This window comes from Sorex araneus, chromosome 1 (assembly GCF_027595985.1).
Source record: "Sorex araneus isolate mSorAra2 chromosome 1, mSorAra2.pri, whole genome shotgun sequence".
Classification (NCBI taxonomy): domain Eukaryota; kingdom Metazoa; phylum Chordata; class Mammalia; order Eulipotyphla; family Soricidae; genus Sorex; species Sorex araneus.
This window is the reverse complement of record NC_073302.1, coordinates 401,910,915-401,938,270: the sequence shown is the minus strand read 5'-3', so window position 1 is coordinate 401,938,270 and position 27,356 is coordinate 401,910,915. Positions and strand designations below refer to the sequence as shown.

At 42.3% G+C, this 27,356-nt stretch overlaps 1 protein-coding gene and 1 long non-coding RNA gene across 2 annotated transcripts in view; one reads left to right on the top strand and one right to left on the bottom strand.

The window, feature by feature from the left end:
- Nucleotides 1–13,505, top strand: part of PTPN12 (protein tyrosine phosphatase non-receptor type 12) — a 73,742-nt gene extending 60,237 nt beyond the window's left edge. Inside the window, exons 13-18 of the mRNA XM_055141133.1 lie at nucleotides 1,524–2,485; nucleotides 6,388–6,465; nucleotides 7,261–7,328; nucleotides 8,791–8,821; nucleotides 11,253–11,360; nucleotides 12,645–13,505. Of these exons, the coding sequence (XP_054997108.1) occupies nucleotides 1,524–2,485; nucleotides 6,388–6,465; nucleotides 7,261–7,328; nucleotides 8,791–8,821; nucleotides 11,253–11,360; nucleotides 12,645–12,706 (1,309 nt within the window). The 3' untranslated portion in view covers nucleotides 12,707–13,505. The remainder of the gene's footprint in view (nucleotides 1–1,523; nucleotides 2,486–6,387; nucleotides 6,466–7,260; nucleotides 7,329–8,790; nucleotides 8,822–11,252; nucleotides 11,361–12,644) is intronic.
- The window catches only part of LOC129405522 (uncharacterized), a 107,533-nt gene that overhangs the window by 55,934 nt on the left and 24,243 nt on the right, over nucleotides 1–27,356 (bottom strand). Inside the window, exon 2 of the long non-coding RNA XR_008630624.1 lies at nucleotides 11,232–11,300. This is a non-coding gene — a long non-coding RNA (uncharacterized LOC129405522). The remainder of the gene's footprint in view (nucleotides 1–11,231; nucleotides 11,301–27,356) is intronic.

Below are 27,356 nucleotides of genomic sequence, written 5' to 3'. Positions count from 1 at the left end.
TCAGAGTATTTAGTTGAGGGGCCAGAGTGATGGATAGTACAGCAGGTTTGCACACAGCCAATCCTGGGTTTGCTTTTGCCAACTCCGGTCCCCAGAATTTGCTAGGAGTAATTCCTGAGCACAGAGTCAGGAGTAAGCCCTAAGCATGACTGGGTGTGGCCCAACAACAACAAAGTCTGAAAGAACCCCATAAAATTCTGTTGAATGTTTTACATCAGAATAGCTAATGAAAATATAAATTTTTGATAATATAGTGGAAGTCAGAGAACCTTAAGACCAGGCTTAAAAATTTTTGTCACACAAAAGTGCTCTAAAGTATCTTAATCTTATTTGCAATCCATCATAAATTAGGAAAGAGCCAGAGATTTAGTACAGGAGGTAGAAGTAAAGCATTTGCCTTGCATGTGGACAAACTCAGTTAAAATCTCTGGCACCATATGTGTTTCTCCAAGCATCATTCTGGCTCACTTTTGAGCAGAGTCAGAAATGACCTCTGAGCAATGCCAAGTGTGGCCCAAACAACCCCATTCTCCCGAGCTAAAAAAATAAAAATAAAAGTAACAAGCCCAGGAGAAAGAAACATCATCTTTAGCATCTTTAGTATTATTTTAGTCGTATTTATATTTACTATTCAGTCTTTAAAATGTACAGAACTAGACAAAAAAAATCTGACATTTGCCAAAGCTTTAACATAAATTTAATATGAATTAAAAGAAATTTTGAAGGAAGACTAGCAACTTAATTAAAATGGCTGGAACATATATTTTGCATTCTGGAGATGTGGGTTTGATCCCTAGCAGCACATGGTTCCCTGAGCATGAGGGAGTTGACCCCCACACCACACACCAAGTCTAATCCCAAAACAACATACAAACAAGGAGCCGGAGCCATAGTACAGTGGGTAGGGTGTTTTTGCCTTGCACGTCCTCGGCATCCCATGCGGTCCCCCAAGAACTGCCAGGAGTAATTCCTGAGTGCAGAACCAGGAGTAACCCCTGTTCATTGCTGGGTGCGACCCAAAAAGCAAAAAAAATTAAAAATTAAAATAAAATTTAAAAAACAATACAAACAACAATATAAGTATTTCAAAATATGTTGAAATTTGGAAATAAAATCTTGATTTGTCTTTGGTTTGGGGGCCACTCCTGGTTCTGCGCTCAGGGATCATTCTTAGAGGTACTCGGGAGGTTCAGATGAGGTACTGGGAATTGAAGTAGGGTCAGGCACATGTAAGGCGACTGCCCTGTCCTCTCTTCTCTCTCTGGCCCCATCTTTGATTTTTTTCAGCCACACTCAGCTCAGTTTCCAGCGTGATGCTCAAGGCTCTGGGTCAGTTCTCAGTGCTAAAGATCTAACCCGGCCTCCAACGTGCAAAAGATGTTTACTAGCTTGTTGAGCTCTAGTTTGTTGAATTATTTTTATTCATAAAACATTATGTACTTTTAATATAGTAGGCTTAGCAACATATTTTTTGAGATGATGACTACTCTTATAATATCCTTTTTTTAATGTTTGTTTTTCAGTTGCCTTGTAGAAGGGGATGCTAAAGAAGAAATACTGCAGCCACCAGAACCTCACCCAGTGCCACCCATCTTGACACCTTCTCCCCCATCAGCTTTTCCAACAGTCACTACTGTGCTGCAGGATAATGGCATATACCACCCAAAGCCCGTGTTGCACATGGTTTCATCAGAACAGCATTCAACAGACCTCAACAGAAACTATAACAAATCAGCAGAACTCCCAGGGAAAAATGAATCTACTGAACAGGTAGATAAAAAACTGGAGCGAAATTTAAGTTTTGAGATTAAGAAGGTCCCTCTCCAAGAAGGACCAAGAAGTTTTGATGGAAACACACTCTTGAATAGGGGACATGCAATTAAAATTAAATCTGCCTCACCTTGTGTAGTTGATAAAATCTGTAAGTCACAGGAGTTGAGTTCAGGGGATTTGAAAGTTGATAATGTTTCTCAAAATTCTTGTGTGGACTGCAATGCAACAAAGTCAAATAAAGCTCCAGCTGTTCTACCAGAAGAATCACAGAAGAATTTTGACACACCACCTCCAAGGCCAGACCATTTGCCTCTTGATGAAAAAGGCCATGCCATGTGGTCATTTCATGGACCTGAAAATGCCCCACACACACCTGATGGCAAGTCATCAGATTCCCATTGTCAGACAACGAAAACTCCAAGTTTATCACCAAGTTCCACAACACAGGTTGAGACCCACAGTCTGGATCATCACAACAGTTCACCTTTATTCAGAGCACCTCTCAGTTTCACGAATCCTCTTCATTCTGATGACTCAGATTCAGATGAAAGGAACTCTGATAGTGCTGTGACCAAGACTAAAACTAACATTTCAACAGCAAGTGCCACAGTTTCTGCTGCCATTAGTACTGAAATTTCTACTAGGAAGGTATTGCCAATGTCCATTGCTAGACATGATGTAGCAGGAACAATGCATTCAGGTGCTGGAAAAGGTAATAATAATAGTACTTAACAAATGTTTTAAGTATGTGCCAATTACTGTTCTTAATGGAAAAAAAATTGATGCTGTTTATTTTTTATTTTATTTTTTTGCTTTTTGGACCACACCCACAGTACTCAGGGCTTACTCTTGGCTCTGCATTCAGGAATTACTCGTAGCCATATGGAATGGCAGGGATCGGACCTGAGTTGGCCTCATGCAAAGCAAGCACCAAACCTGCTGCACTAATGCTCCCAGCCCCTGATTTATTATGTTTTATTCCATACTTCACTCAGCAAAATTTCAGTTTTTAGGTAGTGGTTTTTTTCAGCGTAAACTTTTTATTGTTCCTTCTATTTGATTACTAGGTTTTGTGTTTCCAACAATTTCAGTTTAATCTGAGAAATAGATCTTCTTCTGTGTTATAGCTTTTAATATTTAGCAAGGGTTGGAAGGCCCGCACCTGGTGGTGCTCAGGGATTACTCCTGGCCCTGAGCTCAGGAATTATTCCTGATGGGCTCAAGCAACCATGTGGGGTGCCAGGGATCAAATCCAGGTTGGTTGCTTGCAAGACAAGTGGCCTAACTGCTGTCCCAATAACTTTCAATATTTTATATAGGTTAAAAATGTAGAATTCTTTAGAATTCTAATTTAGAATTGCAGAATTGCTTAATATAATGGTGACACAACTTCTTTTCTTTTTTTTTTTTTTTGGTCATACCCGGTGATGCACAGGGGTCACTCCTGGCTCTGCACTCAGGAATTATTCCTGGCGGTGCTCGGGGGACCATATGGGATGCTGGGATTTGAACCCGGGTCGGCCGCATGCAAGGCATATGCCCTACCCACTATGCTATCACTCCAGCCCCTTTTTCTTTTTTTTGACACAACTCTTATAGAATGGCTTGTTATCTATTTCTAATTATCCATAATATTTTATTTTGGTGGGGGGAGGGGCTTGCTACACAAGCAGTGCTAGGGACTACTGCTTAGAGGTCACTCACTCCCAGTAGTGCTTGGGGACCTTGCGGTGCCAAGGATCAAACCAAAGTTGGCAAGCAAGACAAGCATCCCCGAACTGTCTCTTCTGCTTTTCTTTCATTTTTATCACAAAAATCTATTTCATCATCACATTACACTTTTGTGTAAACTATAAAATACCTTTTAAAAAAAATTCTCCACAATGTTTGCTTATGGAGGACTTTACAAATGCGTATAAAAAGCAGTATTCTTAGTATTCATCAGAGTATTGACAGTGTAATTCAGTAATGAGTTGGTTATATCCATATATAACATCAATGCTATTATTGATTAATGAGCCTCCAGGTAGTTTTAGCGTTACAAAATCAAGCTGCATTCTCTCAAAATGTATTATTAGTTCTTAGAACTCTTTTTTTGTTTGTTTTGGGGCCACACCCAGTGGGTGCTCAGGACTTACTTCTGGATCTGCACTCAGGAATCATTCTGGCGCCAAATATGGGTGATCCGGGATTGAGCTTAGGTCATCCATGTGCAAGGCAATTGCCTAACCCCCTGTACTACCACACTAGCCCCTTAAAACTTAAATGGGGGGGCCGCTGCAGCGATAGCACAGCGGGTAGGGCGTTTGCCTTGCACTTGGCCGACCCGGGTTCGATCCCCGGCATCCCATATGGTCCCCCAACCACTGCCAGGAGTAATTCCTGAGTGCAAAGCCAGGAGTAATCCCTGAGCATCGCTGGGTGTGACCCAAAAAGCAAAAAAAAAAAAAAAACAAAAAAAACCACCTTAAATGGAAAATAATCATGGCTATCTTTAAATAGCATGAAATTGTGACCAAATTTATAAAATTTGAAAACTGTTCGTTGATAGATTACTAATGGTAACATCATTGAACTTTAGTGGTGACTCATAGATTGATTTTTTTTTTTTCCTTTTTGGGTCACATCCGGTGATGCACAGGGAATTACCCCTGGCAGTGCTCAGGGGACCATATGGGATGCTGGGAATTGAACCCGGGTTAGCCTCGTGCAAGGCAAATGTCCTACCTATTGTGCTATCACTCCAGCCCCTCATAGATTGATTTTTATATAACGTACAGATATATAAAATAAGTACTGGGAACTTGAAAGGTTTCTCTTTTCTTATACTCGATGCGATAAATATCATTAATATTAAGTGCCTTTATTACCTGCATCCCAAACAAAACTATTTTGGGGGTGAGAGGGGAGAATTACACCCATCAGTGCTCAGGGACTCTTGGCAGTTCTCAGGGGATCATCTCGGGTGCTGGGGATTGAACCTTGGTCAGCAGTATGCCAGGGTGGGAGGAGTACTCAGTGTCAGAGACTGCCTAGAGGGCCTCACAATTGAAGGCAATGTGCTCTTACACTAGAACAACATACCCAACCCCTCCATCCATAGGAGGCTTTCGGCTTTTTCCCATGAGGTAATTTTATTTTTATTGATAAAATGCTATTATGTGACTTCAGTTAGTATTTTCAAAGTACAGTCATGTTGTGCTTTTCGTAAGATTTGGGGCATTAGGGGCCTGAGTGATAGTACAGTGAGTTGGACACTTGCCTTGCACATGGTTGACCTTGGATTGATCCTTCTGGTCCCCCATAAGGCACTCCATTTGGTTCCCCAAATCCCACCAGCAATAATCTCTGAGAGTAGAGCCAGGAGTAAGCCCAGAGGACCGCCAGATGTGTACTCCCTAATCACTTCCCCCCTGAAAAAGTAAGTTTAGGCAGTAGGGGCTGGAGAGAGAGCACAGTGGGTAAAAGTGCTTGCCTTGAGTGCAGCTTGAATCAGGTTTGATCCCCGGCGCCCTGAATGGTCCCCTGAGCATAGCCAGGTGTGACTCCAAAATAATTTATGTGATAAATAAACATTACATTTTGTTGTTGTTTTTAGACTACACCTTGCAGGGGGAGAGTCTCCTGGGGCTGGCGGCTGGTAGTGGTCTGGGCACCATGTAGACTGGGTATTGGAACTTGGGGTTCTTCTATGCTAGGACTATACTCCAGCTCTTTGGGCTATCTGTCTGACTCCATTTAAACTCTTTTTTGGTAGTTTTATCATGTGACATAAAAGTAGCACTTCAGATCTGTTAGTGTATAACACGAGTGAAGTACGAAGTTAAAGAAGAGTAGTTCAGACAGAGATGGAGGTACATAGGGTTGGGTCACACCTGAGGTCATTCCCGGCCCTGCTCAGAAGTGACCTCTGGTGGTGCTCATGGGACCAAATGCAGTGTCTGGGAGGAAGTGGGGACAGCTGCATTGTAAGGCAAGCGAGCACCTTCATTCCGGTCCTCTCTCCATCCCAGATGAGTAAAATTTTTTAAATAAATATAACAGATGGTACATAGTATGATGAAACCTTGGGGAAAAAATGAGCAGTTGAATCTCATTTAGAAAACACTAGCTTAAGTCAAATGACCAAAAACTTCCTTTTTGGACTCAAAGCATCATCAGCAAGCCCAGCAGATGAACTGCTTGCATGCTGTACTGTCAGACTCGGACAGTGGGATCAGTGTATGCAAGCTGGCAGGAGGCTTACTTCTTTCAGCAGTGATGAAGTCCATTCTTTTAATAAAATAACAGGTTGGTTGGGGCTGGAGAGATTATCCGTAGGGCATTTGCCTTGCATGCAGCAGACCCTGGCTCAATCCCTGGCACAGCATATAGTCCCTCGAACACCTACAGGAGTGATCCCTGAGCACCACCAACTGTGACTCAAAGAGCATAATAAATTATAAAAGTAAAAGAAGTTGAGAATGGTAAGGAATTCTTATCTCATATTTAAAACAAACAGTTCTTTTAGATACTTGTGTGAGTCATTTTTTTCTTTTGAAATGGGAAAAAAGTTCTCTTGTATAGGTAAGTTTATTTTTAACAATCTGTCTAAATTTTATGTATTTAATTTAGATGTTGATACTAATGAAGATTCACCTCCTCCTCTACCTGAGAGAACTCCTGAATCTTTTGTAGTAGCAAGTGAACATAGTGAGTGCCTTTTCTACTTTAACATATTTTATATAATAAGAAGTCTGGAAAATACAGTGCATTTTAATTTAGTTGCTGTTGAACTGCATAATTTAAAAAGTTTAAATGAATATTGACATGATTTAATTCCTTTTTGAAAAATACTTTAAAATGACTTTTTACTTAAAATAGCAAAAATAGGTGCACTTATGTTAGATATAATTCATTTAAATGAAATTATAAATGTATTTGCATCCTTTTAGTGTTTTGTCATTCTTTTAAAAGGTTATGAAAAAACATGAGTTGCTTCATTTAGTTCCAGTTTAGGGAGACAATTAAGTTGGGTAATAGGTTGGCATCACTAGGATGATGTTAATGGGGGCGGGGGGGCACATAATGTCACTTGAGTGAGAACTTGGAGAAAATAATCATTTCAAAGAATTGATGTATTTCACCCCACAGTCTTGTGATAAAATCTGCAGAAGCAGCTTTTTTTATATTTTCATTGACTGGTGATCAGTGAAGGTATTCTCTAGTCTATTCTGATTTCATTTTAACTGATTGTAAAAATGTTAAAAAAGAGTGAAGCAGTATATTTCAGTTATACTAAATAAGTTCAGATGTAGATTACATTGAGATTATAATAAACTGATTACTGAATTTTTCTTTAGTTTCAAGAAAAGGAAGCATAAGAATTGGACTGGTAGAAACAAAATGAATATTTTTACAGAAGTGAAAGTTTCTAAAACTATATTTCATTAGGCAACAAAAGAATTAAAGACGTTAATTTTCATTGTAAATTTTTATTTTTCTCAGATACACCTGTAACATCTGAATGGAAGGAACTTCAGAGTCAGGAACAGTCTGAACAAAAAAATCCTGAAGTGAGTCTTTTGGTATTGTGGTAGCTATAACTAAATATTTATACTCTTGTTTATTCTTTCTTACAACTTACTGTGATTGCTGTTTTAACTATTAAGTACAAATTTTTTGTTTGTTTGTTTTTGTTTTTGTGTCACAGCTGGCGATGCACAGGGGTTACTCCTGGCTGAGTCACTCAGGAATCACTCCTGGCAGTGCTCGGACCATATGGGATGCTGGGAATCGAACCCGGGTCGGGCCGCGTGCAAGGCAAATGCCCTACCCGCTGTGCTATTGCTCCAGCCCCCTTAAGCAAAAATTTTCATCAGCATTTCTTATGCTAAGATTTCAGATGAAAAGCCTCAGTAAAAATAGGGGAACTGAAATTGTTTTAAGAAGCAACATAATCCACATACAACTATAACTTCAGAATATTTCCTTGGCTGTTTCTGAAATTTATAAATTTATAAATTTTACCATGGTCAAGGTTACTTTGGAGCAGTAAGAATGGAATAGGAGTGACTATATTTAGCAATAGCAAAGTGGATAGGGCGTTCGCTTTGCATGCGGCTGACCCAGGTTTGATTCCTCCACCCCTCTCATAGAGCCCCAGCAAGCTACTGAGTGTATCTCGCCCGCACGGCAGAGCCTGGCAAGCTACCTGTGGTGTATCTGATATGCCAAAAACAGTAACAACAAGTCTTACAATGGCGATGTTACTGGTGCCCGTTCAAGCGAATCGATGAGCAATGGGATGACAGTGATACAGTGATACTTTCCAATATTGTGTTGCTTTAATTTTAACACTAGGAACATACTCCTTCCCTTAGTTTTTTCTGATTGCGTAAAGATATCTTTCATGTACAGAAAATACTTTGGTAAGTTATATATTTTGACCATAAGAAATACTATTTTTTCACTAACACTAATTAAAAAAATATATATTTTTCGGGGGCTGGAGCAAAAGTAGAGCGAGTAGGGCATTTGCCTTGCATGCGGCCGACCTGGGTTTGATCCCTGGCATCCCATATGGTCCCCCAAACACCACCAGGAGTAATTCCTGAGTGCAGAATCAGGAATAATCCCTGAGCATCACTGGGTGTGACCCAAACATAAAAAAGAAAAAAATATTTTGGTGCAATTTAATATTTCTAAAATGGGAAGTGGGGTGTGCATCATACAGTGGAGTTTGGAACATGGTCATGTGTTTTAATTGACAAACTGGTGATAACTTAAGGAAACAGTGTTGTATCTTATAGTCAGTGATACAGTAATTTGAGGGACTAGCAATGCAGCTGTATGTTTCTCCTATATTTTCAGTTTCATTTGAGAAAGGAAAGGTATTCCCCTGTCTTTTTTATACCTAATAGAAATTTCTTAACATTTTTAAAAAAAACTTTCACAATAAGGATCTGGTAGCCCTTGATTTCTGGAGATATTTATCTTGTAATACATTGATTTTAATAGCTAATATCTTTATTATAGGATTCAATTACTTCTGGAGTTGAAAAATGTGGTAAGTTTGTAGATTTTGTTCCCTCTTATTATATATAGATCATATATGTAATTTTCACCATTATCTTGGTACTTGGTATTAATGTGAAACTATGTAGAACAGGGGCCAGAGCAATAGTACAGCAGGTAAGGTGTTTGCCTTGCATGTGGCCAACCTGGGTTCAGACCTAGAAACCCCATATGGTCCCCTGAGCACAGCCAGGAATGATTGCTTAGGGCAGAGCCAGGAATAAGTCCTTAACCCTGCTGAGTGTGCCCCAAAAACAACCAACCAAAAAATGCCATCAGTGGAGTGCCCAACACTGCACTGCCCAACACTGCCTGGCACACAGTATACACTCTTTGTTGTCTTTCAGTTTTTTGGCCATGCCATTGCTGCTCAGGGACTCTCCCAGTCTGTACTCGGTGTCACTCACTCCTGGCACTGCTCAAGGGACCCTGCAGTGCTAGAAATGAGACCCAGACCCTGTCATTGCAAAGCCTGCACTCCGCCCAGTGCACTAAGTTGTCTCTCTGGCCCCGGTATCCCTTCGTTTTCTAGACTGAAGGTCTTCATCTTCAGTTGGACCTCAGCATCACATATGTCTTGTAAGCTCTATTTGATACCTTCTCACTTCCTCCTGATTTTTCCAAACAATTATTTCTAAACTCATCAACCCACTGTTCCTCAATAGATGATCTTTATTCACTGAGGAAATGAATGCCTTTTCAAAACACAATAAAGGTCTCTGTTAAGACTCTGGAAAATGTGAAGCTAGTGGGGAGAATGGGGAGTAAGAGGGAGAAACAAGTAGAGGAGATCAATCTGATAGTGATAACACCAAAATTTTTGTGATGGGTCGTTCAAGTATGTGTCAAGGTGTGAATCTGTATTCTGAAATTAGATTATATTATAAACCAATAATTACTTAAAATTTATTTTTTTAAATTTTATTAACTGTGATTTACAAAGTTACTGAATTTTAGAAATTATGTACTTTTTTTTTTTTTTTGCTTTTTGGGTTACACCCGGCAATGCACAGGGGTTACTCCTGGCTCTGCACTCAGGAATCACCCCTGGCGGTGCTCAGGGGACCATATGGGATGCTGGGATTTGAACCCGGGTCGGCCGCGTGCAAGGCAAACGCCCTGTCCGCTGTGCTATTGCTCCAGCCCCAGAAAATTATGTACTTCTTAAGGAAAAGAAAATTGAGGCCTGTAGACTAGATCATCATTATCTTATCACATTAGTATAAGAATTAATGTACTTTTACCTCTTACCCACTAGATCATTACTTGGTAAAACTATATATATCCCTGGGCCTAAATGCATAAAGAGTAAAAAACCAAAAAATTTTAAAACAAATAAAAATCAATTAAAAATATGTTGATGCAGACCCTATGTGACAAAACCCTTCTGTCACACTGTAAACATCTGAGGACAAAGATCATCTCTTTGACATAAATTTCAAGGTTTTTGATTTTTGTGTTTTTGTTGTTTTGGTTTGGTTTTGGTCCTTAACCCATACCTGGCAGTATTCCTGGCAACTCCACACTCTAAGCTTGGGGCTTGCTTCTGGCAGTGCTCTGGGGACCATTAGATGCCAGGGATCAAACCCAGGCCTCCTGCTTGCTTTGCTCAGTCCTTTGAGCGGTGTCTTTAGAGGGATTCCCATGGAGCAGTGGTGCAGCAAATAGGGCCTTTTATGTAGCCAACCCAAGTATTCAACCCCCACCATCCTCTGGTCCCCTGAACACTGCCAGGAATGATCCCTGGGTGCAGAGCCAGGACTGTGGCCCTCCCCCCAAAATAAAAATGTTCGTTTGTTTTTTGGGAGGACCACACCCACCATGTTAATTTAATTGACCTACATATAATTTACAGATCATGTGTAAATTTAAGGTATACGAAGGGTGATTTGTTCCCTTTGTATATTGCAACATGATAGTCATATTTCCAAGAAAAATTTTTTATAGAGATATAAAAGGTTATGAAAGAATGAATGAATGATAGAAATATCTTTTCTTTCTTAAGTTTGAGAATTAAAGCAGCTAATGAAAATAAGTAACATAAAACTTTAAAAATGAGAAATTATTACACTAGGATAAAGTTTCCCATTCATATTAAAGGTATTTTACTACCTTGGGACATTGATACGTTGTATAACTATTTTAAGGAAATATATACCGAGATCAGGATGTAGTAAGTAAAGAGAAGAGCCTAACAAAAATCTTCATAACATACAACTAGTTCCTGTAGATACTCCTAATATCTTAAGAACATGATTTTCTCAGCATACTTCCCTTTCATTTATATTTACCTGGGCCTCTAAAATTATGAGCAAAGTTACTTTTTTTTTTCCTACCTTAAAACAATTAGAGGTGTCTGTAGATATATGATACTATAAATGATGGTGATTAACATCACTTACGGTTTTGTTTTTGCATTTTAGATCATCCAACAGAAAATGTGCTCACAGAAACTTGTCCAGAATGTCCACCTACATGCAATAATAGGAAAGATCAAATATCAGAAAGTCCAACAGAAGCCACAGATATTGGTAATTTGTTTATTAAATGAATTCAAAATTTTATGCATTTAATGCTGGCAAGAATAGGAAAAAGTGATGTTGCGAGCTTAGTAGGGGATTTTCAAGGCAAAGTTTATTAAACTGTTATCATTGTTTCTTTGATGATATATACCAAGAATTTAAAAAAAAGTTCCTTAGAATTTGTTACCAAGTGAATGAAATGCTTGATTCAGAGATTAAAAATTAAAATATAATAGACTAGGAGCTGGGGAGATGGCACATAAGCAAGGCCCTGAGCTCAGTGCACAATCAGCTATGGGTCTTATTTACTAAACTAAAACGGAACCAGAGCACTAGGACAGTGGGTAGGGCTACCTTGCATGCAGTTGACCCGGGTTTGATTGAAGCACCCTATATGGTGCCCCACGCCTACCAGGAGTAATCCCTGAGCAAAGAGCCAAGATTAAGTCCTGAGCACCATAGTTTGCCACCCCTCACACACACGCAAAATAACCCCCCAGTAACCCGAAACTAGTATATATAACGTGGTGTTTTTTTGACTTTTTGGGTCACACCCGGCAATGCACAGGGGTTTCTTGTGGCTCTCCACTCAGGAATTACCCTTGGCGGTGCTCAGGGGACCATATGGGATGATGGGAATCAAACCTGGGTTGGCCACGTGCAAGGCAAACGCCCTACCCGATGTGCTATTGCTCCAGCCCCTATAACGTGGGTTTTTTTTGTTTTTTGTTTTTTGTTTTTTTTTGGGTCACACCTGGGGATGCACAGGGGTTACTCCTGGCTCATACACTCAGGAATTACTCCTGGCGGTGCTCAGGGGACCAAATGGGAATCGAACCCGAGTTGGCCGCACGCAAATCAAACACCCTTCATGCTGTGCTATCGCTCCAGTCCAACATATCTTATCTTTCGTCTTTACTTTTTCTTACATTGTGACAAAACTGATTTTTAATTTTATAGAAGCAGTAATTTTCAGGCTGGAGTTTTAGTACTGTGGGAGGGTGTTTGCCTTGCATGTGGCAAGCCAAGTTTGGTTCCTGGCATTCTATATTGTCCCCCCCAGTACCGCCAGAATTAATTCCGGAGTGCAGAGCGAGGAGTAAGCCCAGACATCACTGGGTGTTGTCCCCCAAACCACCAGCATTGTCCTCCCCTGAAGCAGTAATTTTCAACTACACAGACTGATTGGTTTGTGTCCAGAGTTTATCCTAGGAAGTAACAGTATCTTAAGGCATGCCTTTAATAGGATAGAAATCTTTTTGAACAGTGACCAACTGCTGTGTTTGATTACAGGCTTTGGTAATCGCTGTGGAAAGCCCAGAGGACCAAGAGATCCACCTTCAGAATGGACATGATTCAGGGAGCTTAAAAGACACTTTAAATTATACTGGAAAATTCAAGTGCCACGGGAAGCCAGATTTATATAGTATTCCATCTTTCAAATGTGGGACTAAAAGCAGAGTAGATTGTTACCTTTATGTATTTTGCTGGGACCATCTACCTGCCTTATACTACACTTAGGAAAAAGTATTATATGGTTTATTTTGTAACTTCAAGTATTATTGCCTTAATGTCTCTAAACCCTGTTACACGCTGCTTGTAGACATGTTAATATAGTAATACTTTTATGATAAATTGAGTAAGGACTACTCTTTTGCTAATGTTTTATCATGTATGCATTATTTTGTATATGTACAGGGCAAGTAGGTATATAATTTGATAAAATTGCAGTCATAAATATTATTAACAGAAGATGTAAGAAATTTCTGCATGGTCTAAATCTTTGTGTACCTTATTTGTAAATTATTTGCCCTAAAGTTTTAGAAAATAGTTTCTGAATTTTAAAATTGCTGGATTCATGCAGCCAGCTTTGCAGGTTATCAGAGAGCAAAGATTGTAATAATAATACATTTTGTAAATTGTAAGCAAAAAAGTTATTTTTATATTATATGCTGTCTAATTGTCCATCCTAATTGTCCTTGTTTTCATCTAGTTATGGAGATTCAGTAAGTGCCTTGGAACAATATTGAATTCTCTTAGCTTGTGTGTGTTCCTTTAATATTTGAACTCGACTGGGATTAGAAGACTATCAAAGTACATGTATGTTTCGGGATATTTGACCTGCCATTAAAAAACAAAAACAGTTTTACAGTGTCCGTTTGTCTTGGTTTTTAATTTCTAGGAAATTAGACTTAATATTCACCTTCCTGCTGGTTCAATATTAACTGTAAGTCTTTCATAGGAATGGGGTTTAACCATTAATGGGGTTTATGTGCAGACAAGAATCGCCTCTACAAATACATTGCTTTGCAGTTCTATATAGTTATCATTGAACATACATAGCTCAGTATTCAAAAACGTTATACTCTGGCCATCTAATCTGAACTGCTACCAATCTTCTTCATGACTTGTACATTTGCCACTGCTCCTAAACTTGTTATGGTCATACCTTATTCTTTGTGCACTTCACAGTGGTCACCTCTTGTCTCTGAAACTGCTCACCCCCTTAGTCACCTCCACTGTGAAGACCTTCCTGCTTCTTTCCTTCCTCTTGTCCCCGAGCGCACTCTAAACCTCTATTCTGACATAGACTATTACATGGTAAGTTCTCTCTCTGGCTCTTTGGTTGAGTCAACTCCCTGCAGGGCCTTGATCATGGCCTGGGGCTGGAGGGGGCGGACTTAGGACATAGGAAGGGAATGGGTGGAGCTATGGGGTTGAGTCTGATAACTGGAGCAAGGCAGAGCTGACTTTTTGGTCATGTTGCTTGGTCAAAAAGATCTCACCCTCTATAAAATGAGGGCGACATCTCTTTGTAGAAGTGTTGAGCTTTAGATGCGTTCAAAGTACTTACAATGCCTGGAATATGAAGGCTATCCAGTTGTACATGCTTAATATGTAAATACCATTTTGGAGAGTTCAATGGATAAGATGAGGGTTTGGGTTGGGAAAAGTGTATAATTATGACAAAGGGGACACACATGTTGGTTTTCGGTGACATATACCTGGGACTTAAATATAGTATTAAAAATGTTACTTCAGCTTGTCACTGTCACTGTCATCCCGTTGCTCATCGATTTGCTCGAGCGGTCACCAGTTATGTCTCCATTTTGAGACTTGTTAACTGTTTTTGAATATGCCACGGGTAGCTTGCCAGGCTCTGCTGTGCGGGCAAGATACTCTCGGTAGCTTGCCAGGCTCTCCAAGAGGGGCGGAGGAATCGAACCCAGGTTGGCCGCATGCAAGGCAAACACCCTACCACTGTGAGAAATAAAATATTTATCCTTGAATGGGCTCTATGAATCCCTTTCATTACTATCTACAAAGTTTCTACTAATACAAAAAGGAGGTAAGCTGGGTAGAGGATACCAGTTTCTTCTATTCACAAGTCCCATCGGGTCCTATGGATTTCATAAGTACCAGTTGAATATTGACACCCTGATTGAGGTTGGTGTGCATCTTTGTTTTCCTTCTGTCTATGAGAGTGAAGAAAAATTGAAATAAAGAATAACGGTTTTTTATTAGCTCCCCATGCCAAGGAGTGAACCTCTACCACCACTAATACAGCTAAAACACCAAAAAATAATTCACTCTTTCATACACTTGATTTGTATAGTAATGTTAATTAAACTTTAAGTAAGATTTTATTTTTAAGGATTTGTTTGACTTTCATTGAAGTATAACATAATTTAGAAGGATTTGAAAAAAAATATTAATCTTTAAAAGCTTTATCTGAGGCTGGAGAGAGTACAAGGGCTAAGATGCTTGCCTGCGTGTGGCCAGTGCGCTTCAATCCTTGGCCCATGTGATCCCCGAGCACTGTGGCAGCCCTGGGGGCCTCCCTGAGGCATGAGCAGGGTCGACCTTGGTACTGCAGGACTCAAGCAGCATGGCATCTTGGGCCTTTGCATTGGACCACTGACCCAGCTGGCCAAGAGTCACTGGAGTGCCTCTTGGGTCCCCTGAGGATCCGTCTGAGTGTGATCACCACATGGGTCAAGAATAGAAGAGCTCAGCTACTGAGAAGCTGCCTCCCCGCCGCCCCCCCCCCCCCCCCCCCCCCGCCGCTTCTGAAACCTGTTCTCTTGGTCATTTTATGTGCAGCAGTTGTTCTTTCTTCACTCTGTTATTCATAGACACCTGGGTTTGGGAATATCATAAATTATGTTCTATAAACATTTTTTTTTTTGGCTTTTTGGGTCATAGCCAGTGATGCACAGGGGTTACTCCTGGCTCATGCACTCAGAAATCACTCCTGGCAGTGCTCGGGGGACCATATGGGATGCTGGGAATCGAACCCAGGTCAGCCGCGTGCAAGGCAAATGCCCTACCCGCTGTGCTATCGATCCAGTTCTGCTATAAACATTTTTGATGTGTTATTTGTACACAAACATAAGTAGGATATTTATTGGGAGGTGCTTTGTGAGTCCCACTGGGTAGTGCTCTGGGCTTACTCTTGGCATCGTGCTCAGGAATCTCTTCTTGGGCTTGGGGCCATATTGGGTGCCAATAGCTGTATTACGTCTTCAGCCTTCTTCGCCAGCAGTTGTGACCAAGACGGCAGACAGTGGTTTTCAACCTCCCTGCCCCTGTAGCCCGGTGCTCTTCCAGATGGAGAGTCCTTGTGGCTTGTGGAGTCCTCTGGGCTTTTTGCAAGTTGTACCCACTGTTCCTTCAGTGTCTGGGAGGCTGGGCCAGGGTCTGGTGTTGTGAAAGTCTGGATGGGCCATGGTTTGTGTCCACAATTCCACATGACCTGTGGCGCTGAGCTTGGCTTTGGCAGCGGGTGGGTATTTGCAGTAGAGACTAATATCGCCTTTCAGCCAAGGCCGGGTGGTGGCCAGTGCCTCTGTGGCTTTGCCGTCAGAGTTAGAGGAGTTGTACCCCACCCCCCATAGAATTAGTCTTAGGGAAAATCTGCCGCTGGGATTCACAGCTGACTCAGGGCAGGTGGGGTAGGGGCCGCTTCCGTGTTGGGGCCACGGACGGTGGCCTGTGCTTCCTGCAGCTATCCGCCAGTCTGGCCTGGCACCTTGCCTGGCCTGGCACCAGGAAGGTGAGGCACAGATTTTTCAGCCGCTTGCTTCTCCCAGGAATGTTCTCTGCTGCTTCAGCTCTGCCCCTCCCTCTCCCAGGGCGCTCTCATGTTCCAGGATTCCAGCTCCCCATTTTCCAGGGAGAATCACCGAGGGTCGCTTGTTGAGCCCTTCTGTACACTTCCTCCAAGGAGACACAGGATTCTGTGATTATTTCTGGGTTTGTCTTTTTGGGGGGAGCAGGGGTTGGCGGGGAGGTGGGGAGAAGTGTTGGGGCCAGAGCCAGCAGTGCTCAAGAGTCACTCCTGGCTTGATGCTCCAGAGGACCGTGGGGAGCTTTGACTCAGACCCGGGACTCAGTCATAGAAAGCATGTGTCCAGCCCTTGGACTCTCTCCCAGGCCCATTTCTGGCATCGGGGCAGCAATATCAAATGGCTTTTCTGCTCCTAGCCCCACCTCCTCCAAGCATTAGTTCCTATTGCTGTTCTTTGTGTCTATCCTCTACTCTGGCCACTTAGTAATGTCCTTACATTTTATGCTTTCACTAATCTTTCTGGAAAGTCACCGTGAGACCTAGTGAAAGTGTTGGCATCTGCATACTTTAAGTGCAGCTAAATGTATCAAGGTGAACGAATCTTGAATCTACATATTTTCTTTAAACATTGTTCTGACAAAATAGGACACATGTCAGCTAAAGAAAGGAATGGTAGCCCAAGAGTACTGGAGACACGGTGCTTGCTTTGCACATCACCCGCCCCAGTTAGAATTCCTGACTGAGAGGACAGCAGGCCGGGCCCTTGCCTTGCAGAAGGGCAGACCTGAGTTCCATCCCAGAACCCCATAGAGTGCCCTGAGCGCTGGCTGCAGGAGTGTTTCCTGAGTGCAGCATGGACGTGGTCCAAAACCAAAACAAATTTCTGACGCTGTCCTGGGTCCTCCAAGCACTGCCAGAGGTCACTTGAACACAGAGCCAGGAATAGAGCCTGAGCCCTGAGCACTGCTAGGTGTGGCCACCGATTTCCCCCACCCTGAACCCCAAAGAATTGGATCCAAAGCTATATACATGTTTTTAAAAGCTAGGCTGTTACCTAGTTTTGGAATTTTGTATTGTTTTCATTTTTCAAATTTAGTCACTAGTTGACTTGTGATTTAAGAAACATACCAATACAATCACAGAGCAAAGTTTCACAGCGGGTTGGTTGTATATTTGTTCCCGCTTCCCGGAGGCCAAAAACATCATCCACTAACTATACTGCCAAAGTATATCCATAGTTTTAAATTCACTTTCCAAATTGAACATTTAGCTCTACTCTGAAGACATCTATTTATATATATGTATTTTGAACTTTTTCATTATTAACCTAAACTGAAAATACTTTTGTACTGAAGGGTAGCAATGAAGAAGAAATGCAATTTGCAATATGAAGCTTTTGAAAGTCAAAGAATGATATCTCATCCCTACATACGTTCTGATTTTGATATTTGTTTAAATATATTTAAATGTATGTTTTGAGATACATATTTGGTACGTGTGATTGCAATCCATTGTCATTTAGATTTAACACTAAATATAAGTTAAATCATTTTGAAAAGGTTCTTGTTGCTTTTGTTTTCTTATACAGAGAACTCATTCCTAGCTTTTTGTGATGTTATTTTCCATACAAAAATTTTAGATTCTTCATTCTGTTTATTGCTTTTTAAATACTGAGGTACAAATTGATTTTGGTGTCTGAAACTCTTTTCTCCAGTTTTAGATCTGTGCTAAGCAAACCTTGGAAGCCAGATGTTCATTTTTTTCATTCTGGCAGATGGAGCGCCTCAAAGAGTGGAACAGAGATTTTGTCAGCTTCCCACTCTGAGCAGCCCATGCTCGTGAGGCTGACGGTGCATTGCGGATCTAGTTTGGGCTAGAATCTGAGTTTTCTGAGCACATCTGTAGCTACCTCTTTTCTCTGCTGTTTGTCTTTATCGTGCACCAATCTTGCAAGACATGCAAATGACAATATTTAGATCATAGACAATTTCACCAGCCAAGAGCAGCTGCTTGGCTAGCGTCCAGAGATGTCTCTCTGTTCCAAACAAGTCTGGGCTTTGTTGAATTGGGGAGAAGGGAATTCCAAAGATTCCAGTCATTTTACATTTTCCAGAGATAACTATGTCATGTGTACTATTAGGATTTAATGTAATATAGCGTTTGTGACTTAACTCTTGCCAATATGTCAGCAAGAACATGTTTGGTTTTTGTTTTTTGTGTCATACCCAGCAGTGCTGCGGGCATACTCTTGGCTACGTGCTCAGGGATCACTCCAGGTAGGGCTAAGGGTTCTGTATGGTGTTGGAGATTGAGCCCAGGTTAGCTGCATGCAAGGCAAACACCATAACCACTGTACTATCTCTCTGGCCCTAGAAGTATTTATTATCTCCTGTCATGTTTCAACCTAAAGTGAATTGTCCATTTTATGTTAATTACTTTTTTGGGTGGGAAGCACATCCAGCAGTGCTTAGGAGTTACTCCTGGCTCTGCATTCAGAATTACTCCTAGTGGTGCACGGGGGACCATAGGAGATGGCCGGGGATCGAACCTGGGTTTGCTATGTGCAAGGCAAACACCCAACCTCTGAACGATAGTCTTGGCCCTATTATTAATTACTTTGTCATTATTTACTTCCGTATCATAGAAATAAGTTGAAATTCATGTATATTAGTTTTACATTTGATTTTGAGTTTTATTTAAATTCACTTAGGATCAAAGTCAAATTCCTTTTTTTTTCTTTCTTTTTTTTTTTATTGAGTCACCATGTGGAAAGTTACAAAATTTTCAGGTTTAAGTCTCAGTTATACAATGCTCAAACACCCATCCCTTCACCAGTGCACATATTCCAGCACCAAGAATCCCAGTATAGCTCCACCCTGCACCCTCACACCCCTAGCCCCCCACCCTTAGGCCCCCCCCGCCTGTGTAACTAATAAATTTCACTTTACTTTCATTTTGATTGCATTCAATATTTCAACAAAACTCACTGATGGCATCTGTATTTCTATGTTCATTGCAGCACTGTTTACAATAGCCAGAATCTGGAAAAAAACAGAGTGCCCCAAAACAGATGACTGGTTAAAGAAACTCTGGTACATCTACACAATGAAATACTATGTAGCCGTCAGAAAACATGAAGTCATGAAATTTGCATATAAATGGATCAACATGGAAAGTATCATGTTGAGTGAAATGAGTCAGAAAGAAAGAGACAGACATAGAAAGATTGCACTCATATGTGGAATATAAGGTAACTGAGAAGTACAAGTTGGCAATGATGCAACTTCTGGCAGATATCTCTCTGGACTTAGTTACTAAAATACAGAAACCCAAAACCGAGAGGCTGCTAAGTGTGGTCACTCGACCTCATACCTCTTCATTCTCAGCAATGGAAAACAAATTATCTAATGCTTCCTTTTCAGCAGGTCAAATTCTTTTACGAAGGATATTGCTAGCTCTCAGCAGTTTCCGTGTCTGAGGACTGAGCATCATCAAACTCTGCACTGTTGTAACCAGAAGAGGGCGGCAAAGCAAACGAAGAGGAAGTGTGTGGGGCCAAAGAATCTTGAAAGGCACCTGAGAAAAATTAGGAAGCCAATAGCACCCAACTTTTGAAGGTGGTTTTGTGTTTGAGATTGTTTATGAAGGGCCTAATGCCAAGAGCAAACTCAAGGTGTCAATACATAGTTTGGGGTGATTTAGATTCCTCTAATAAAATGACTGATGTCACAGAATGCTAGTGTGTGCTAGACATTTGACTCACCGCAGTTTTATTTTGTGTTTTACAATACCAGGACTCAACCCAGCATTCTGTTAACCCCTGGACACATAATAGCATCTTAGTCAATCCACATAAAAACCTTACGAGGTTGGTAGCCTTGTTTTATGAAGGAAACTGAGAACCAGAGGCTTTAGATGAAGTCTCAAAGGAGCAAAGCCAGAGCTGAACTCCAGTTCCGTTTCCAAACTCTTTACTCTTAACCACCCTACTCTCTGCCTCTCTACTTCAGAGAAGTGTAGGTATTAGCAGGGAAGAATACAGGTGTGGCTAGAGAAGGAGCTGGCTAACGAAGCTAAACATCACCTAACAGGCTTTAAAATATACAATTAAAAGATTATTCTGTGTTTCTTCATCACACTTAGTGGAGCTCAGAGCTTACCCTTGGCTTTGTGCTCAGGGATCACTTCTGCCAGGACACAGGGACCCTCTGCAGTGCCAGGAATAAAACAGAGTTGTCTGCATGCAAGGCAAGTACCCTACCTACTGTACTATCTCTCTGGCCCTAAAACATACAACTTAAAACAATTCATAAGGCTTTCTGCATGCTTTTCCTCGGTGCCTGACTCTGCTTCCTCTCGCAGTCAGGTCCTCTCAAGAGCAAAGCCGGACAAAGATGTAGAAGCATAACCATCAGGCTAAACTACCGGCCACGTAGTGCTGTGAGTGGCCCCATCCCCAGAGCACAGTTTGAGGGACACTCTGTCTCCCCAGCCCCCACCGCCAACATCAGAGAAAAGAAATGGGATAAATTACAGGCAGAAATGTCACAATATGAAATTGTTACCAGAAGGCTGGAGCAATAGCACAGCGGGTAGGGTGTTTGCCTGGCACGCGGCCGACCCGGGTTCGATTCCCAGTATCCCATATGGTCTCCTGAGCACTGACAGGAGTAATTCCTGAGTGCATGAGCCAGGAGTAACCCCTGTGCATTGCCGGGTGTGACCCAAAATGCAAAAAAAAAAAAAAAAAAAGAAATTGTTACCAATAGTGATAGCACAGCGGGTAGGATATTTGCCTTCCACACGGTCGACCCGGGTTCGATTCCTTCGTCCCTCTCGGAGAGCCCGGCAAGCTACCGAGACTATCCTGCCTGCACTGCAGAGCCTGGCAAGCTCCCCGTGGCATATTCGATATGCCAAAAACAGTAACAACAAGTCTCACAATGGAGACGTTACTGGTATCACTCGAGCAAATCGATAAACAATGGGACAACAGTGCTACAGTGCTATATATATTAAATTTTCATTTTACATTTAATTTGATCAGCTACTCTGGTAGATTGAATATCACGATCATAATTTTGTGGTGCTCTTCCCATCTGAGGGCAGTGTGCTCTATTTTTACATACACTATTTCCAATACCTGGACTGGCCTTGTGCCTTCATCTGACCAGTAAGAAGCAGGGTATGTTTCTGAGCTATGTTCCCAGGGTTCCCTTCCAGGAATTCTGGCCCACAAACACCACCAAATGTGACCCTCGAGGACCAAACACAACAGCAACAGAAAATAAAATAAAATAAAATACTGATGGGCCTGGGAGATTGCTCAAGTGGGGGAATCACATGCTCCTGTGCAAATCCTGGAGAGCCGAGTATGAGCCCTGTCACCACGTGGCTCAGAACAGCGCTGGCTGTGGTCTTGGTTGTCCCTGTGCCCCAGCTAGAGCACTGAATCTGCAACAGCAGAGTGTGGCTGGTGTCAGAGAATCGTGGCTCTGGAACCCTGGAGTTTTTGAATTTTTTGTAGACCTCTGAGTACTTTATATATCTTGGATATCAAATACTTATCTTATGTGTTAATGCAAATTTTTTTCTCAAAAGCCCAATAATTTTTCATCAATTCTCCCAAGTATGTGTTCAAATTTCCATCAGAACATCATAAAAGTGTGTGTGTGGGTGTGGGTGTACACACCTGTGCTACTCAGGGTTTACTCCTGACTCTGAATATCAGGGATCACTCCTGTTGGGGCTTGGGGGGACCGTATGGGATACTGGGGTCAAACCTGGCTCATCTGTGTGCAAGGCAGGTGCCCTACCTGCTGTACTATCTTTGGCCCCATAAACGGTTTTTGACAATTGGTTTGTTTAAGATAGGAAGATTTGCAACTTGCATTTCACTTGCTATTTCAAGCTGCTGTTCATTTGTTTGGTTCTTGCCACTAATCTGCTGAAGAACTGATCATGCATCCCAGTGGCTTTTGCACACCAACACCCTCCCTGTCTGGGATAATGGGGCTCCCTCTCTGAGCAGGGCCGATTCTGGTGGACATTTGCAGTAGACCTGCCCGGGTGCTGCCAGCTACTTCTGGGGATGCTCTTTCTTGGGCTGCTGGCGTCTAACCCTTACCTCAGGGGTGCTGCCCCCTCACCTTCATCCCCATGTGTTCATCCAGGTTCTCTCAGCTTGATTCTGTACTAACATGCCTCTGAGGCCTTCAGTCTGTGGGGTGCCAGGGGATGCGACGGACTCGGGACACATGGGGCGACTTTCCCACCAACTCTGGCTCTGACAGTGCTGCTCTCTGGCGTGGGTTTGAGTCATTGCTGAACCCGGACCCGGCTGTGTTCTCAGCCTTGCCAGACACTTGTAATATGCCAGAGAGTAAATCCCTTTTGGCTTCAGTTGCCTAAGAGATTTGTTCTCTCCAGTGAAGCCTGACCAGTGCAGCTTGTCTAAGAAGCAGCACTGTCAGCGAGTGTCAAACACTCAGCCCTTTGATTAAGAAAAAGAAGAAGAATGAAGAGTGCAGTGGACTGGGAACATGCTTTGCGTGTGGGAGTCTTGGCTTCAGTCCAGCAGCACTGCAGGAGTGAACCCCAAACATTGAGTCGAGTAATTCCACTTCTCAAGTGTAGCCCCAAAACACAAAACAAAATTTTAATTTAGGAGCTGGAGTGATAGTACAGTAGGTAGGACATTTGCCTTGCATGCAATCAACCCAGCTTCAACTCCTAGCATCCCATTTGGTTCCCCCAAGCACTGCCAGGAGTACTTCCTGAGCACAGAGGCTGGAGTAACTCCTGAGCATTGTCAGGTGTGACCCAAAAAGTCAAATTTTTTTTTTTAAATTTAGGGTTATGTGTGTGGCTCGGTGGTAGAGCACTTGCCCTGCATATATGAGGTACTGCGTTCAACTTTGCGCACCATATCCTTGCTGCTCTAAATCTAGCTTGCTAACATTTTCCTGAGTACGCAAAATAGATATTCAAGGAAAATAAGATCCCCATTTTTTTTGGTGCTGAGGATTGAACCCAGGTGTGACCCCAAAACAAGCCAACAAAAATCCGTGTGAAGTGGGCTGGAGAGATGGTACAGCAGGTAAGGTGTTTGTCTTGCAAGTGGCCAACCTTGGTGATCCTTGGCACCGCATATGGTCTCCTGAAGCCCATCAGGCGTGACCCCTGAGTGCAGAGTCAAGAGTAAGCAATGAACACAGCTGGGTGTGGATCCAAAACAAAACAACAACAACAAAAAATTTTTTTAATCTGTTAAGAAAAATGAATCCAGGGCCAAGAGAGAGCTCAACTGGCTGAGCACATGCTTTGTATGCAGGAAGTCTGGGTTCAAGCCCTAACACTCCATGGTTCCCCAAATACTACCAGGAGAGACCCCTGAAAATAGAGGCAGGAGTAGATCCTGAGCATTGCTATGTGTAAGCTCCCCCACAAGTCCCCCCAAAAAGAAAAGAAAAATGAATTCATGTTTATTAATGAAAACAATTTTATTTGAAGTAGTTTAAATGTGGCTTTATTAATGAAAACAATTTTATTTGAAGTAGTTTAAATGTGGCTTTACAAAAAAAAAAAAAAGGCAGGAAGCTTTATTCCAGAAGAGATCTGTCAAGTGCAGAAATAGACCCTCGGGAACATGAATGGGGGTGGGGAGGTGGGAGGTTGTACCAAATACCAGGTACCTAATGCTATGATCCTATAATTATAAAACTGGAATAAGAGGCAAGAACCTGTAGGATATCAATAGGAGGTCTGAATCGCAGATGGATGGGTGCCATCTTGGGGTGCTCTCTCAACCTTGGTACAAACAGTACCTGTGAATTTGTGAGTGAAATTGTATCTCATTCTCCCTTGTAGCAGATCCAGAGGGCAAAACCCCAGGAGAGACCCGGCCAAAAAAAAAAAATGTGGCTTTACATCTTTTATAATTCAGGAGCCAGAGTCTAGAGAGTACAGGAGGTAGGGCACTGCATGCATGGGCAGCACAGCCCAGCTTCAGTCCCCAGCCGCCAGGGGTCACTCTTGAGTGTGGAGGGGGTGGGGCACACCCAGTGGTGCTCAAGGACCATTCCTAGCTCAGTGCTCAGGGCATGCATGGTGCCAGGACATTGGAACAGGGGTTGGCCATGTGCAAGCCCAGTGCCTTAACTTTGTACTATTTCTCTGACTCCTACCCCATTTCCTTTTTTTCTAAGTTCCGTAATGTGGACCACAGACATAAATTTATACAGGTATAAATCTTCAGAGTCAGGCACAGAAATTTTTATTCAATATTTTATTATGTAATGGTTCAAACAGGTTGAGTGCAATATACACGATCCATATATAACCTGTATGGATTCTACAATTAATATAGTATCATTTACTTTATCACATATGTAACCACCTATTTGTCCCTGTCAAATTTGTATTGCTGATACATTTCAAAGAATGTCACAGTATGATCACATTTCACACCTAAGTACTTCAGTACAGCAAAAGACTTCTTTGTTAGGTATAATACTTGGCCACTGGAGGGCTACCAAATACCACAAAATATATTTCAAAGTAAATCAGTCCCCCATATCCTTAAGAGTCAGCACTGTGGAAGGTCAAGTAAAGAATGAAGCGTCACAGAGTAGAAACGGCATCAGCTGGAATGAGAGAGACTCATCTGAAACCCAGTGGAAGAGAGATGAAGAGAGATGTGAACCTTTCATCCTTGCTCTCAGAACTCCCCATCTCATTTTAACCTTTATGTCCTGGGGGTCCAGTGCTTTCCCGGGCATGTGCGCACGCACTCAGGGTTAGCTGTGATGTCTGCATACATTCTGTTCAGTGCTCACCAGGAGCATGCTCCTTGCCACAGTGCTCACATAGCTCTACTTATGGTGCTTGCAAGGGCCACAGTTTGGTTGCAGTGCTCAGTGCATCTGGCTGTGCATCTGTGATCAAACATTGCTGCAGCGTGGAGAATACCAGGCAGCAGAGGCACCGGGGACCGACCGAGGTCTGCAACTGTGGGTGGCACCATGGATGGAACTCTTGGTCTCCTGTTCCCGAGGCAGATGCTTTTTGCTGCAGGCCAGCCCCAGAGAATCCCTCCCCCACTCAGGTAGATAAAACTGGCATTTAGCTGACACTGGTTTGACCCCTCTCCCCAGCACCACACAAAGTCCTTCAAAGTACCATCTGGAGTGACCCCCGAGCACAGAGCCAGGAGTAAGCACTGTTGGATGTGGCCCCCAAACAAAAGCAAAAACAAAACCACCCTTACAAAACTTGGTTTCAACAATACACATACAGATTGAATGAGTACATGTAATATGTACTAATGTCACTAAAAATAAAAACCTTAGTCCTTTCTTTTTTGGGGGAGGGGGCATATCCAACAATGCTCAGAGGTTACTCCTGGCTTTGCACTCAGTCATTACTCCTGGCAGTGCTCAGGGGACCATATAGGATGCCAGGGATAGAACCCCATTGACCACGTGCAAGACCAGCACCCCACGAGTTGTACTACCACACCGTCCCCTAAAGACCTTTGTTCTCTGCAACCCCCGGGCAGTCATATGCGCCACAGGCAGGAGCAGGGATGGCATGCAATAAGAAAATGCAGAGGTCCTTTGAAAAAGCTTGACTGAAAAGGCCGGTGCTGGGACGGGATTCCTCAAGCTTCTGTTTCAAGCCAGGACATTAATTGAGTCAGCTCTCTTATATATTAATTTTCAGGGGGAGGGGTGTGGGTGGAATGAAGGAAATTAATTTGCAGAGTCTAAGGATAAGCAGACCCAGTAATGAATGTGCTCATTCCTTTAGCTTTTGATCAGCAGCCAATGCTTAATCTTTAATTATGAGTTGAGCGTCTGTGGCAGGCCACTGGAGAAGATCTAACGCAGCAGAAGGACGCAGAGGACATGGACTAGAAAACAGCAGAGGCTGGGGCATAAGTGTTTCAGGGTGGAAGTGGGTCTTTCCAAAGGGCAGTACAGACACATTAATGAGCAGAGTGGCACGAACAGCCTAATTCTAAATTCGACCTGGAGGGCTGTGCAGGGCTTCTGAACTGAGTGCAAGCTCTGCTCGCTCGTTCACTTGAGGCGCAGACAGGGATGGTGCGGCTAGAGCACTGGTGGGGCTAGTCCACCTGAAAATGTGTTTACGCAGGGAACTAAGAAGTCTTTTGGGAGTCACGGCAATGGCGAGACACGTGAATAACCTGAAATTTGACTCTACTTACAAACTAAAAAAGTGCAAGGCGAAAGATTTATACGATCTGAAGAGAAACCAGAGTTGCTGAGAGGTACAAGCTTACAATGTTGCGATTCCTGGCAGACATTTCTCTGGACTTAGTTACTAAAACACTAAAATACAGAAATCCAAAACTATGCTGCTGCTAGTGCGGCCTCCTGACCTCATATCTCTTCATTCTCAGCAATGGAAAACAAATTACCAAATGCTTTCTTTTCAGCAGATCGACTTTAGGGGGGAGAAACTCCAAATCAATAATAGTGAATTTTTTGTTTAAATATTGAATGTAATCAAAGTAAAGTGAAAGTAAAGTGAAATTTACCAGTTACACATGCGGGGTGGGGGGCTGGGGAGGTGGGGGGGAGGGGGAGGTATATCGTGATTCTTGGTGGTGGAATATGTGCACTGGTGAAGGGATGGGTGTTTGAGCATTGTATAACTGAGACTTAAACCTGAAAGCTTTGTAACTTTCCACATGGTGAATCAACAAAAGAATTAAAAAAAAAAAGTGCACCTCACCGCATCCTCATGGATATTGGTAGAAGATAGTAGACAAGTGAGAGGTAGAGCTTATTTCAAGCAACAGCAGAAGCTAAAATATTTGCATATTGCGGGTGGGAGGCGGGGAGGGCAGACACCACTATGCAGAGCGCCAAGTCTCACCGGGGAGACACAAAGGCCAGATGATACCT